Genomic DNA, 15,839 nt, shown 5'->3' on the forward strand with positions numbered 1-15,839 from the left:
GCATATATCGTCATTTGTGCATTCAAATTGAGTTTTGCATGCACATACAGAATTTTGCCCATGCAAGAATGCATATATTTACACAGCTATTCATCTATTTTCTGACCAACCAATAAGATGACTAAGGGGGGAAATTTTATAATTACTATATCATATACACTCTCAAAAAAACCCAAACAAACCAACCCAACAACATAGGGTCTGTTCAAATGAGCTCCGGGCAATACAAAATGCTGACACTAAGCAAGTAAAGTCATTAGGGAAAATGGCCAGACACTGAGGTCCCATCAGACAATGGAATAATCTGCCAAGGGAGATCATGATAATGCTAGCATGGAAACAAACCTTGCTTCAGTTCTGCCTCACTACTCTGCTGATCCCAAAACACATAAGTTTCTTGGTTGGCAGAACTGTGTTCCTTTTCTTTTACCTTTTATCCTTTCTCTGGCATAACAGATTTTCTGAGGAGCTGTATTACATGGTACTGTAAGGCTTGTGCTTCTCCATGGTTCAGGTATGCCTCCTCAGCTCTGCCGCCTTAAGTCTGAATTTTTCAAGTGCACTTAGAAGATATACTTCGTGGCTATTTATTAGCCAGACTTTAAATGTCATTCACGCTGAGGGTGGTTGCAGATATATTCCTTATTACATCAGAAATATACCATTCATGTCCTCCTAGTTTATACATTGTTTGATTATTCTAATGATGTTTTGGAACCTGAAGTCTCTTCCCTGTTTTCAGCCTTGGAATGAAAATTACTGAAGTCCAAAAGGTCCTTGAAAAACAGTTTTCTGAAGGCTTGCAAGAGTGCCCTGGGTAAAGCACTCGTAGAAATGACAGAGGTTTAGGTTGTTAAACAGTGACAGGAGTGCCATGCCAGTTGTGCTAGGCAGAGACAGAACCACCAGTCTGGAAGCACATTGGTGGCCCTGAAACTTACTGTGAAGGATCTTTGGCTGCTCCTCCAGCTTAATTCCTTGGAATAGAGAATGCGAAGGGGTGAAAATGCACTGGGGCCCAGTATTATAATGCATGTTATCTACCAGTACTTCCTTTCATAAATCCAGAATTAAGAGGCTTTTCAGTGGCAAAATTAGTACTTTTATATGCATTATGGTTTACTATATTGAAGGTATGTAATGCAGAGCTATTATAAACGTTAAGCTACTAAAGAAGAAATAATAGCTCTGGGGTGTGTACATTAGAAATCAAGTGAACTTTTGAATAGCTATGAAGAGGCTGTTTGTTACATCTAAGATCCGGTGACCTTGATAGTATTTTTTGAAGATCATTTCTGCTGTTCATAAAAGCTAATTCTTAGAATTTCACAGAGTGTCTTGAAAGTTTTTGAATCATATTCTTCCCTGCTGCTTTTAATGCAGACATGAATATGTCATTGCATATGCAAGAAATAAGTACAGTTTTAGTGCAGACACATATCTTTTCTCGAAAGCAACTGTTGTGAGACAGAAATCTCTTTGAAGCATTTTATTTCTATGTCATTTTGTCTCATGTATTCTTCCTAAAATTTTATTCCATTTGGAGAATGATGTTTGCCTAATCAGTAGCTGTAAGACCAGGCTGTGGTTTGCAACTTAATTATTGCTCAAGAATCACAAAGGTCTTGATTCAGTGATCCTTTGCTCTTCATCTTTCTTTGTTTCTGTAGTTTTGTTCCTGCCTTGGTTGAATTGGTTATTTCCATTTTCAAAGTGCATCTGCCATATTATTAATGAAACAGGGTGCAGTAGATTAATTTTGTGCTGAAGTAATTGATATGGTGCTAAGTATGATAGATCTTGCTTAGTGATATGATGGGATGATTCTGTCTATCCTATACCAAATAATAAAATATGCATTAAAAACATGACTGAAACAGATTGCCCCTTCACCATTAATGTATATTGATGAAATTCATATTGTCCCAACTTGTTATTTACTGGAAAAGCTTATATTTGAGAAAGGGAAGCAAAGGTCAGTAGTACCCTCATATTAGCAAATATTTCATAGAATCATGGAATCATGGAATAGTTAGGGTAGAAAGGGACCTTTAAAGGTCACCTAGCCTAAACCCCTGCAGTGAGCAGGAACACATTCAACTAGACCAGGGTGTTCAGAGCCCCATCCAATCTGACCTTGAATGTTTCTAGGGGTGGGGCATCTACAACCTCTCCAGACAAACTGTTCCAGTGTTTCACCACCCTTATTGTACAAAATATCTTCCTTGTATCTAGTCTAAATCTCCCCTCTTTCAGGTTAAAACCATTACTCCTTGTCCTGTCATAACAGACCCTACTAAAACATTTGTCACCATCTTTCTTGTAAGACCCCTTTAAATATTGAAAGGCTGCAATAATGTCTCCCCGGAGCTTTCTACAGGCTGAACAACCCCAGCTCTCAGCCTTTCCTCATAGGAGACTTATTTCATCCCTCTGTGGGATTTCTTCTTAGTTTTTGTAGAGTTAGACCATTTGTCTTGGGTTTTGTAGAGTTAGACCAGACCAGCACAATAAAATCAGCGTATTTCTTAAACTGTTGGTCACAGCGGGTCATAGTGCTGTGAGGAGCTATGAGACAGAGGAAGCTGTTAGGCACAGCAAAGATGGTCTCAGCAAAGGAACACTCTTGACCTTTTAGGCTGAATTTTCATTGTCAGCCCTTGAAACATGCACGTGCAAACAGACAGACTTGCTGTTTTCATCCACCATGTTGCAAATGTCAGGGCTGGGAAAGTCTGAGACTGACTGAGACATCCTTAACATGAAAAAGCTGAAGAACTCTGAGCCAGCAGCTAATACAAAGCCTGGCAAAACAGATGTTTGCCATACGTATTTCTTTTTAGCAATTAAGCCAAAATTTCATCACTAATGGCTTTATCAGTGCCTGTGGCAATCTATTCATAATGTGTCTTTATGGAGATGAAGTTGACAAAATAATCGCATTACGATGATTTACTGTGAATGTGCAGCTTTCACAGAACAATACATTAATTTTCACTCTGCATTCATAATTTCTTGGGTTTCTATTTTAAAAGCTGTCTTTCTTGAAGAGCCTTAAAAACTGAATGAACGAGATAGTCTTTTGCAAAATTGTATCTTGCAGTATGGAGCAGCAGCAGCTGCTGCCAGCCCATTTGGTTCATCTAATGTGACTCCCTTCGTTTTGCAGCCTCTTCCATTCCTAGTGTTACATCACTGAGAATGTTTTTAGAATATTTGTATGTTCCTTCTTCAGTTCTGACTTCTCAGGGGTAAGGAGTTGCTCTAGCAGCAAAAACCAGAGAAGTGGGAATTGCAAGATATGTAAGTTTTCACTAGATTTTCTAGAAACTCATGGTGTCATCCAGGGTTCATTACCTAACCTTTTCATGCCTCAGGTTCCACTCTGTGGTAATCTCAGGATGCTTAATGCAAAAAGTTCTGCGACAGGGAAGAAACAGGACTGAGAAGTGTTAAAAACTAAATTCTCAAGATCAGCTTGGCTTTTACAGTGATTGAACACGTAAGCACTTCCCTTGGAAGAGTGTTCTGTGCTATACCAGACCTCAGTGTTAGCAGATTTCATCTTGATCCTCACTCTCAAATTTCTTACAGTAATTTGCACCTCTCTGTCACCTCCAGTAACTCTAAGATAATCATAAACCATTATCAAAGTCCCTCCCCCCTTAGTTATCTTTATCTGTGCCACATTGTCTGTATGCAGTTTCCTTGTGAACCTAAACTCCCTTGTTAAGTCTTGACTTAAGGATGCCAGCAATGTGTCCTCTTTCAGTTTTGCACTGCAGCAAAGGTTTGAAATGAAATAATAAATACAAAATTCTAGTCCTAGCCAATGATTGTGGGTTCCAACCGGAGTCAGCGAGCACTGGGAATTGTCTTTCCCCCCTCCCCTGAATAAGTTAAAAACTGGCAAAATTTTGGCAACCCTTTGTTGATGACTTATGACAAGCCAGCTGCCCACAGTGTTTGGAAACTGGGTAATAAATAGTAAATACAGATCAGCATCTCCGGAGCGTGCAGCTGCCCTGTTTGCATGGGCAAGCAGACAGAGCCTACACCTGCCTCATGGGTGGATGCGTCACTGAGCGGCACCCAAAAATGTCTTCAATTAGAGAGGTGTGTGCTTCAATTGCTGCAGCAACCGTCTGGTTACTGTGAAATATGGCTGGAATCCTTAAAGAGGGACCATGTTTCTGGAGAAAACTTTCAAGTATATTAGCCTGAAACATAAGTTCTATAATCTCAGATTTGTTTTCATACATGACTGCTAACAGTCCTTCTTAATAAAGGATTTTTAACCTCGTGTTGGGAAGTCATGATACTGTTTTGGTGGGGTTTTTTGGCACGCCTCTATTTTTTGGTGACAGTGGATTGTATCATCATACATGCAGAATTATGACTTTGCCTTTACACTGTGGGGAAGAAGCCCTGTAAAATGCAGTATCATTCAGTAGTACCAAAAGGAACATAGGAAAGTACAGGCCAAGTAAATTTCTTTTTGTATAAATGTTCTCTCTTTTCAAGTTTGCTTCAGTGTGAATGTCCCTCTTTAAGGTAAGGCCTTCAATATGGGGAAAATGTCAAGGTAGGTCCATTTTTAGGCCTAATAACCTTGAGGTGTCCCTTCAGTTTCATAATATATTTCCATTCAGTCATCAGTGCATGGCAATGAGCATTTAGCAGATGGGCACGCAAGGGGCTATACTGCATGCTTTTGCATGAAGTGTTACTGCTTAGACAAAACACTGGGGAGTGATACTGAGACCTCAGACCCTCATGTACCATTGTTGAACATTGCACTTTCTGTATTCCCCACTTGCTGCAGGCATTTCAGGCATAGGAAAACACTGGACTTTTTTCTGAGAGCAGCAGCGTGGTGATTATACTGGTGTACAAAAAAAAAAAAAAAGGTTTAGAAACAGGGAAGAATCAGTGTTTTTCAGAACAGTTGACATATATCCTTTAGAAAAAAATAAAGAAAAATGGATGTGGACTTTCAGGGCAGCCTTTTTATTGGAAACAGCCATAATGTTGAAGTCCAACTCTTTTTTTACACACTGCCTCTGCCAGGGTATCATGAATTAGAATATTTAATGTCAGCTGTTTTCTAAATTATTTCTGCTACACTGGTAGCAGAAACTGACAACAGTTAAGTGTTACCCAGGTCGGTGCTGATTGAGCAGCACTGGATATTGGCAGGCAACAAAGATCTCAGTCGAGCTTACAGTAGTCAGTTGTGAACAAGGGTACCGTAACTCCCTGCAGTGTAGCTAATAACAGTCGGACTAGCATGTGGCTGGGCAGGGCAGAGAAGTCCGTAACACTTCTGCCTCTTCCCTCAACTAAGTTTCCTTGGTTTACAGAGCTTCGACTAGCTTGGCACTTTGTATAACCACTACATTTTCCCAGACTGTAAGTATATAGCTTTCAAGGACCTTATGTGCAGCTTGTATCACAACTTAGAGAAATAAAGAGAAAGTAAACTGATATTTTTAAGGGATTTCAATGTTTATTGTTTGGATGAACAAGGTTCTGTTTTCCCCAAATTTGCTTATTTGGTTAGTCTTCTTTCTTGGTTTTATTCTCTTCTGTGTCCATGCCTGCAGCAGCTGTATTTAGCTGTGATTACCACAACACTAGAACTACAGAAGTTTGAAAGCTTCTTCCCAGCACTCCAGGTTCCCAAATATTTAGAAGTTAAACAATTTTCATTATGCCTCTTTTGATTCTGTACTGGGGATCCAGCAGTATTTGTTTGGTTTTCTTGAGTCCTGGTCTTGTATAAAATCTTTTCATACCAAATAATTAGATTCATTTAACCATGTGTTAAATGTACATTGTTAAGTGGTGCCCACTGGGATGGAGTGATAAGCAGTCAGAGTGTTCCTGCTTTCCTTTTGAGTTTCCTCAGAATAAGACAAATTCTGTTTCACTTTTGGCTGGTTTAATCTCCAGTGCTATTTTCAGAAAGTAAAGCACCAAGTGCTTTACTCTAGTTACTTAGAGTACATTCTTAAGTGTTCAAACAGAAATATTTTTATATTAATGTAGATAATAAATAATATTCCTGGGTTGGGCTTGTTTCTGATGTCATTAAAAGCCAGTGGCAAAACACCAGGTGACTTAAGAAGCAGTAACATCTGGCTCTTTATCAGACAGTGGAGAGGAATTTATCAGAAAAAAAAAAAAGCAGTCTTGTCAAAGGCTGATAGTCCATGACTAGTCCCATTCACAGCTGGAGTCCAGTGAAGAGCTTTAGCTTTGTGTTTATTTCTCGTGCAGAACCTTTTATATTAGCAGTATTCTGTGCTAATGTGAGTGTAAAGTTTAAAACAGTGTCTTACCAGGATGTTCATCCGAACAGGCAGCAGAAGTCTGTCAACGTATGATTCACAGCTCAGCATACTAGTGCAAGACTTAATTCCTTTGACATATGCACTGACATGCAGATGGTGGACTAAAGCAGCTAATGTGTAGACACTTATCTTCAGTAGCAGGACAGGGAAGGCATCTTTAAATGATAAGGATTCCTAGCACTTCATTAACTGCTCCTTTCCTGTTGTTATGCTGCTGTGCTGTTACAAGGGATTTTGTTACTGTGGAAGCACAGACCTTGTACTCTCAACGCTGGGCCTCTCAACAGCATGCTTCAGGAGTCATATGCCTAAATTATGTGGGATAAGAGAAACACCCAGTCCAGGTATTTATGAAGAACTTTAAGTGGAGATCTTGTTCCTTGACTTGCATGCCATATTCATGCTTGCAAAGTACCTACAGAACGATTCCCTTTACTTAATTATGGAGTATGGAAAAGAAGGAGTTGAAGATGATGACTGCCCATGACTCTCTGAAGGATTGTGTTAATATTTGACAAAAACAAGAAGAAAGAGAAATTGAATTTGTGCCCTCAGGTCTGCAGTAAGCTCCAGTTCCCAGCAAGATGAGATTTCCACTGTGCAAAAGGCCATTTAAGTGAGAGACAATCAAGAGATCATAGATAATGATAGAGAGATCACAATCTATGTATAGGAGAACAAAAACAGGAAGAAAATTAGATGCATAGTGAGGGGAAAATTGCTCAAGCTCAAAGCGGAGCAGTTGTAGAACCAAGAATAGAACCTGTGTCACTACAAACTCCTATGTCTTGCTGTGCTCTTCTAGTAAAACTGTGTTCCAAAAAAGCAGTTCCAGTGCCTGAGGAAAGGTGGAAAGATATATTGAGATGCAGAAGTAGTAGGTATTCATGTGTAATTGTGCAATGCCTTGTTTTTTCAGTCTGTAATTTGTGTAAGTATGTGCATTAGTTTAAAAAAAAAAATTTTGACAAAATAACAAAACAAAACCCCAAAACAAAACACAGCTTCAGCAGCTTCCTTAAAAGTCACATATATCTTTATTTTAATCTGTCTTTGCAAAGGCTTAAAAATAATCATTAGAGTTCAAAATATGCTCTCTAACAATTCGGTAGTCTTAAAATTAAACCATCACTCTGTAGCTTTCTCATTTGTATAAAGTGAGATCTGCTGTGCCATTTCTCTGTATGAAAGCCTGACACATGCATCATCCATGTCAAACTAAAAGCTTTATTTTTAATGAGCTAGAGATCATCGTCAAAGAGCATGAGTTTCCTGAAATGTTTTGAAGAAGGCAGTCTTGCCAAAAACTCTGTAGTATTCCCACTCTACAGCCTGTAGTACAAACCATTCTGTGTGCTGAGTCTTGGAATTATGCTCCCACTGTACATGCTGGCTGTTACCTGTGGCGCTTCTTTGCTGTGGTGTTTCCTTGCACCCAGTGTCACAATACATGTCTATGCCTTCTCAATAGAGGAGGGGCTCAGAATCACAGGATCCTGCTATATATATGTATATATCATTTCATAACATATTCAGAAATTGGGATAGGTGACTGCTGGCAGAATAAAACATTGGAAAGTCAGTATTTATTCAGGATACAGTATTTATTCAGGATACATGTCAGTATTCAGGATACGTATTTATACAGGATGTATGTTATGAGTCTTGAACTATTTTGTTACATCATTCATCTATTCACTAGGATCAGTCTCCTTAATTTATTCTTTCTCTTTGTGATCACTTAAAGAATGGAAAGCAAAGTAAATCTAATGATCTTTTGCAGACTACACCTGGTTAGATATCTCAGTGCACTGCTAGGCTATCTGCATTTGGGTAATTTTTCAGTGATTTATGGGATGTTTCCTGAAGCCACTGGAATTCGAGGGACATTGTACCCTAGACTTCCCAACTGTCCTGCATCACTTCTTTCTTTTCCTTTCAAGTCAACTGCATTTCCTGAGTATAGCCAGTCCTTTGTGCCAAAGTGCTACATATCTACCCATGTATTTAAGGACTCACCAGCAGGTGGTTTAGAATGTTGCAGGTGCACCAGCCCTGACTCCTCTACCTGCTGCAACAACCATGGGTAAAATGCAGAACACAACTGAAAATGGGCTAATCTTGGATGTGTGCCAGGATGTAAGAGGGAACATTGGTGATCATGACCTTGGAGCAGTTGAGGATGTCAATGGAGGCTTGCTGATATAATGTGAATTGGAGAGGCACACATATAAAATTTGTGCTTTATGTGGATCATAAAATTACAGTAGGAATTGCTTTGTGCACATGAAGGGTATTATGATAGGATTATTCCATTACTTTCTCTTTTAGTATTTCCTCCCAGCCCCAAGAAGACATATAAAATTGTTTCCCATGTAGTTAAACTCTCGAAGAAACCTACACTAATGGAAAAATACTGTGTAGAAATTCAGATGTTGACACTCTTTGAGACTTTTTTTCCCCCCCACATTTTTGATGTTGGCAGTTTTTTGCACCCTAAAATATCCATATATCCTACCATAGCATAGCTTATGTGCAGTGGTTATAACATGATTAAGTCCTAATGGAAGCAAGCCCTGGTAAGGTGAACAAGATGCATCTTAAGGGAAAAGGAGTAACTAGGTGGGAAACTGTCATTCTGACCTCCACTGCAGCTCCTGTGAAATCTATCACCATCAGTGTTTTACACAGAAATAACTGTTGTGGTTTAGCAATCAGGCTGTGAACAAAGCAGGTTTGATATATATAGCTTTAGTGCTGTGTACTCGTTCATGTTAAAACCATAACCAAGTAAGGCCGTAGGAGACAACAATTTCACAGCACATTCTTCTGGGCAAGGCTCATTGTCCAGGCTGAGGACACAGGGAGATTGTCAGTGAACCTGCAGAACTTTGATTTTGTTTGCCTTGCTGTTTGTTTTGTTGTGGCAGTTTTGGGGTGTAGGATAGGAGAAAGGCTGTGCAAAAGTGAAACACTAAGGCTGCCATCCTGGCCATGTAGTCATTAAATATTTGTACCCCTTAGTTGTTTAGGTTATTCTTCCTTCCTACTTGACCCATTTCCCTTAGGAAAGATACATACTGTTTCAGTATAAAGGTGGTTTCAATTTACTGGGTCACAAATGATCCCTTTTTAAATTCATAGTTCTGTGAACTAGCTTAGTGTTTATTAAATATGTGTGTATTTCCATGACAGATTAAATTGTAGACTGCCTAAATTGGCATGCTTTTCATGCCAACTGTTTCACTATCTAGTAACATCTTTATTGAATGGGGCTTTTTTCCACTCTTTCTCTTAATTTGGTGCCCTTTACATCTAATGAAAGGATAATCTAGGAGTGTAAAATCTCACCTTCTAGGAAATAATGAATGTTGGTATACTTGTAAAAACTACTTGGATTCAAAACTCTTTTATCATCATAACCTTCAGCTCATGGCTGATCTGTTGTAACTCTTCCATGTGTGAATAGAGCAATTAACATGCTGGGAAAAAAAAGTAATAACTTCTAAGTTATTCTGATAATATGTATTGCACATCTTCTGAAATAAGACATTCTGGGCAATACTTCTAATTCTGATACAGATTCTCAAGGTGTGCAAATACCGTGAAGAGGCATCGCAAGGATAAATGGAAAGACAGGCCTGAAATAATGCTTTTCTCACAGTATTCTGTACATATAGAATAAGTTATGTGCAAAAATGAGTGCTTACTACAGTTGGTCTCAACTTTTTAGAAACTCCTACACCTTTGTGAAGAGAGATCCAGTCACTGGTGCAAAGTGATCTCTGCCTTTGCTGCATTTTTTGTTATCAGAATAAAGAGAGGTGAATGAGGGCACAGTGATACGTTAAGTTAGCCACATAACCGGGTGCTTCAAACCAGTTTGTCTGATGTCATGAGTTTCCATTTGTCTTGAACAAATTAATCTGAAAATCTTATCAGTGATGAGATAAATATAAAATATTTAAACTCTGATAATCCTGCTCTAGGAATTTGTTCTTGATGATACTGTGTCAAACACAGGGATCATTTATTTCCTACTGAAGCACAATTCTGGATGAAATTAAATTATACTGTGTAATACATATGAGAAGGTGCAACTTCTGCTGCACATCCTGTTCCTGCTGCACTGCTGTCCAGTGCCCTTGTAGCTGTACACCACAAGATGCTCAGATTTAATCTGCCTGTCACATATTTGATGTGCTGCTGATAAAGGCGGGTGCTGCACTGGAAGGGTTCTCTGGTGAAGCTCCCCAAATGAATGATAAACTCCAGGATTTCACTATGGGCTTGAAAATACATGAAGAGGCAACAAGCACTGCTGTTGTCAGAAAATTGCAGTGGAGTAAAGTTAAAGATGTTTCACTTAGTGACATAGAAAGGCCGATCTGCATCTACATTTCTGTGCTGACAGTATCTCAAACTGTGAAAATCATGGATGAGCTTTGCATATATTTTGGGTTTGCAAAGGACTTTAAAGAGTTTTGGTGTTTTTCTTCAAATTAAATGGAAATAAATAATGGAGTAGATAGAGATGCCTCTGAGATGGGGAATTAATTTAATCCTTATTAGGCAGAAGAGAGTGCAGCAAACCTCTTGGCCTCATGGCACAGCTGATGAGGTGCCCAAGCTTTGCTGAGTTCTCTGGTTTGGAACACCCTCTATCAGGTGCCCTCTTGCAAGAATTTCTGTGGCTTTTCAATATCAAAGACCCCTGTCGCTCACATTGGTTCATGTGATTTATGGAAGGAATGGCAAGTTCTAACTTTCTTAATGTATTTTCAGTGATAAGAACATCAACTTAGATTTCTTTTTTCACTGTTGCAATTCATACAGTGTCATTTAGTAATCATTAACAGACAAGGTTGGTAATCCTTGACACTGGAAAGATTATTAAGCATGTTTCGGAGGGTTTTTTTTAAGCTCGAGTCTGTGACTGCTGGTAGAAAATTAATTTTTTCTTGAAATGGTAGTGAAAATAAAACCAGTTCAGAAAAACACTGTTCCATGTGTGGCTACTAACAGCATATGAAGTTCCTTTTAATCTTCTAGTAATTATGTGAAGAGATTTAACAAAAAAATAAACAACATTTTGACTCATAAAACCATCCCTTTATCCAAAGTTCTGTGGACCAACTAGGAAAGCTGGTTAAATGGTGTTTTATGAAGAGGTAGTCTTTTAAAATTTACAATATCTTTAGGTCTTCAAACAGAAGTGGTTGTCTTTGAATAGAATGAAACATGACTTTGACTGAAAAATTGTCATCCTTGATGGGTAGTAGGTCATGTTGATATTTATTAATTCAAGTGGTTCTATTCCTGTAAAGTGCTGCATCTAATCAGATTATGTCACCTACATGAAGCAAGTCCACCATGTCTCCCAGGATGAGCAGGTCACAGTTGGTCAATGTTCAGATGGGAGACCTATGAAGCAATCACACTGCATCAGCTAGCCAGCACGTTTCCTGCATAAGAGTTAGTGAGTCAGTATTCCTTCTCTTTGTCAGAGATAGCCTGCTGGTGGAGAAACCATCTCTCAGATTAGATGTAGATTTGAAGTTATGTCATTTTTAGTCATTACAAGTGCTGTGGCACTGCTGGTGCTCTTTGTCAGACAGAGACAGACTGCCCACAGGCTGCCTGCAGTAGAGCAGTTTCAGTGCAGTGTGGAATTTGGCACCTATTATTGGAAGCTCTTGGGTAGCTGCTGTGCCCCTGCTCTCAAGTAACATTGATGCATGACGAACACAAGGTGTTTGGGTAATCTAGAGAGAAGGTAGCATCTGCAACCTAATTGAATTTCTGTGTGTTTCAGTGGACAGCTGTGGGTTTGGCAGTTCTTTTTTTCGTAATAACCTCAGGTTCTTAAGTCATCTGAAATTGAAAAGTCTTACTTGGAAAAAAAGTTAAAAAATACATGTTCCAAAGTCTCAGGAGCTGCAGGCTAAATAAACAGAATTCCACCCATTTAATTACTGCCAGGCAATCTAAATATTTTTCCTTTTTTCTTCATGATTTTTTTGATGTTTCAAAATTGGATAATAGCTGCACTCTCTTTCCTTCATATATTCTCCTTACCTTGCAGAACTTCTTTCTTTTCTCAGCTCCTCTGCTAGGAGACAGCCACAGCCCTTCATACCTTCATCCTGAGCCCTCATGCTGCAACTATATATTGGTTCATGCTGTTGACCTATAGAGTATTCACAGTGCAAGTGCATTAAAATAGCAATAGGACCAGAAATGTGGCCAGACCTGTTTCATCTTAGCAGATGGGGCCTTGCAAAATAGTCATAGCTTCAGGAAGAAAGTGCCAAAGTTGCTAAGGAGGGTTTCTCAAATAAAGCTTTCTGTTGAAAAGAAGCGCTTGTTATGAACTCTACCTTTTGTCTTGTATGGCTTAATCTGCTTACTTTTGTTCCCTGTGATTTATTTAGTCTCACTTCATCAAAGTGTATCCTTGCAGTCTTAGATTGCTCCATACTTGTCCTGTTAATAAATTGGGTGATTTAAATATATGCTGCCAAAAAGACATGGAATTGTTTATAAATCTAAGAAAGCAGAAATTTCTATGTCTTTCTTCGGTCTTGAAGGCATATTTTAAGACATGATAGGCTTCTCAATCTAAGTAAACACCTTTGGTTGTTGTTTGAGAAATGTTTGAGATTCCAGGTTCTACTGGAAGTACAATTAATCAATAAGATTTAGGTACACCGATGTTGGGACAGTTTTTCAGATGTACTCACCTGCACTTTTTCATGTAAAACCTTCACAAATCTTAGTGGTGGTTCTATGGAAAAAGTAGCTATTGGGAATTAATTGTCCCTGCTAGTCTTAAAGGTATTTATCATCTTATTCTTTTAGCTTCAGCATGGAAATGACACTTTTCACAAATGAAAAAGTATAAAAACCTGTAAATAATACATATTGTGTTTCTTTTCAGCTAGTCCAGAGCTTATTTGCCCTGGATAGCTGATGGTTAAAGTGTGAGTGTAGTCACATTTCTCTTGCACATTATTACAGTTCTGAATTTGATTCTGCTTTCTACAAGTATTCACTTACATCCTCCTGCTTCAGTGGCTATTTCTGTAACAAATTCATTGCATGAGTGTGTGAAAATACTACAGTAGGACATGGGGAACAAAAGGAATGTAGACATAGTTGCAAGGTAATGCATTTAGAAATTCATATGGGATACCTTTCTGATTTTGCAATATTTGCCCAAATGACTAGGAAAAAACATAAAGCCCAAAGCTATGACGCTCACACTTTGTGCAGTTCAGAGTATACATACAGTTCATGTCTGGTCTTTATGTACAAAGTAATTAAAATGTAACAATATAAACATACATATAGAGTTGATGAAGAAAATACATTTTTATATGTATTTTATAGGAATATTTACCCACCTTGAAAGAAGACATATATCCTATTTGGAATACATTAATGTAATTTACAGTGTATCAATCTATAGCTTTATCATTTTACTTTGCAAGTCAAATAACTATTTTATTTCTGGTATCATCTTAATCTCAGACATGTACAGAATGGACACAAAGCTAGTTTTCGGTGTGTCAGTGTGCTTCCATAAAGTGTCACTCAGGTAACTTAGATTTCATGAAACAAAGAAAAGAGACAGTGTAAAGGAAAACACTTGCTCCAATTCCCTCAACCTGTACATGCCTGAAATATGCTGTGGACATGGAAAACATGAACAACGCCAGTATCAAGGGAATGACCATGCTGAGTCATGTCAGCATGGTCATTGTCCCTTTAGCCTTAAGGTGTTTTACATGGAAGTAGTCACAGATAGTCTGTTGTGAGTACTTTAAGGATGTATTGGCCTCCCCAAGGCTGTCTCTAGTTCATACATCTTATCCCAATTAGAACACGTACAGTTGCACTTTGTTGGCCTAACTTTGCTGAAAGAGCGAGGTGCTTTAGACTTGAATGGGGAAATCTTGATGCCATTGAAATAAAGAAGAGTTCTGAGGTGGATTTTTCTGGAGCCAGACTTTCACACTTTGCCATGGTGCTATGAACGACATTCATCTGCATTAGGAATTCTGGGTTGTCACTGTGGAGCTCAAAGATTTTGGACAGAGATGTTGCGAGGTCTGTATCTGTTTTTAAAGCTGGGTGTAGTCAGATATAAAGAAATAGTTAACTTGAGTTGCAACAGTAGGCTATATTGTGGGGAAATCAATTAAATCAGTGCCTCTGAAATGAGATATCATTATGTTCAAATCTAAAAGGAAACAGCCGTACCACCTACTATGCCAAAGCCTTTTTTAAACTAATACTAATCTCAGCTTCCTGCTTTATCATCATACTGCTATTCCTCCGCCTGTCAGGGACCCGCGATTCTCTGGGAACTCATTTATAGTACTGCTTCTGTGGCCTCTCCTGAACTCATTTATAGTACTTGCTCCTGTAGCTTCTCTCATATGTCTGTTATTCTTTGTGTGAAGCAGCTCCTCTTTTATTTCAATCATTCCAGAAAATTCAGCCTTTCAGGGGGGATGGAGAGGAGGGAGAGCACCTCTTACTTTGCTGTGCTGTTTTACCATTCACCTTATTTGTATTTTTCTTCTCAGAAAACCAAAAGGGATGTAAATAACTTTGATCAAGACTTTACACGAGAAGAACCAGTATTAACGCTAGTGGATGAGACAATTATAAAACAAATCAATCAAGAAGAATTTAAAGGGTTCTCTTATTTTGGAGAGGAGCTACTGCCATAAACAACGTTAGGCTGACAGATGAATGATGCTGCAAGAAGTGATTCTGAAGAGATCGTCAAATTACTGAGACTCAGTAGATCAAGAACTACTTCTCTTACCCTGAGCCCATATCCCCAATTAAAATATATATTTATTGGTTTTTTTCCTTTAATCTTCTGACCTGAAAGCACTCTTAATTTCTGTCTCACAAAGCAATGCAAAATAATTTTGTATCAGAAATTGTAGATGTAACACACTGCCGTATGTTTGCAACTTTTCTTTTATTCCTAAGATCTCCCCAGAGGACAAAATTGCATCCTTTCCATGGAAAATGAAGCCATGCTATTAAAAGTGATTTAGCAGATCACATTCTGTAATCACACATGTATTTAAGCTAAGAAAGGTGAGAGCTGTTTCGTCTGCACTGGTGGTTATGGGGAGATCTGTACCCAGAGGTGGAACAAATAAGTAATACGTTACCCTTTGGTAAGCAAGGAAGTCTGCCTTCGTGGAGGTGTAATCCTCGACTGTGAGTTTATTGTGGTGAGGTACAAACTTAAAATAAAGCTGTCCAGAAATAGAAGCACAATTATGGCTTTTGATTAAATTCCTCATACAATTTATGGAAAACTCTTAGGAATAAGAAGAGTCACAAAGATAACTGAAACTTTATTTGAAGCAAGAAACAGATATTATATGGATAGTTATTAAAGGGCTAAAGAATAAAAAGCCTATAGTGCTTTAACATAGCTATATATAGGTA

At 38.4% G+C, this 15,839-nt stretch overlaps 1 protein-coding gene across 1 annotated transcript in view; it reads left to right on the forward strand.

Moving 5' to 3' along the window:
- The window catches only part of LOC104413622 (protein kinase C epsilon type), a 48,448-nt gene extending 33,065 nt beyond the window's left edge, over positions 1-15,383 (forward strand). The window contains exon 5 of the mRNA XM_010024672.1: positions 14,951-15,383. Within this exon, the coding sequence (XP_010022974.1) occupies positions 14,951-15,097 (147 nt within the window). The 3' untranslated portion in view covers positions 15,098-15,383. The remainder of the gene's footprint in view (positions 1-14,950) is intronic.
- The last annotated feature ends 456 nt before the right edge of the window (positions 15,384-15,839 follow it).

This window comes from Nestor notabilis, unplaced genomic scaffold (genome assembly GCF_000696875.1).
Source record: "Nestor notabilis isolate BGI_N333 unplaced genomic scaffold, ASM69687v1 scaffold31051, whole genome shotgun sequence".
Lineage (NCBI taxonomy): Eukaryota > Metazoa > Chordata > Aves > Psittaciformes > Psittacidae > Nestor > Nestor notabilis.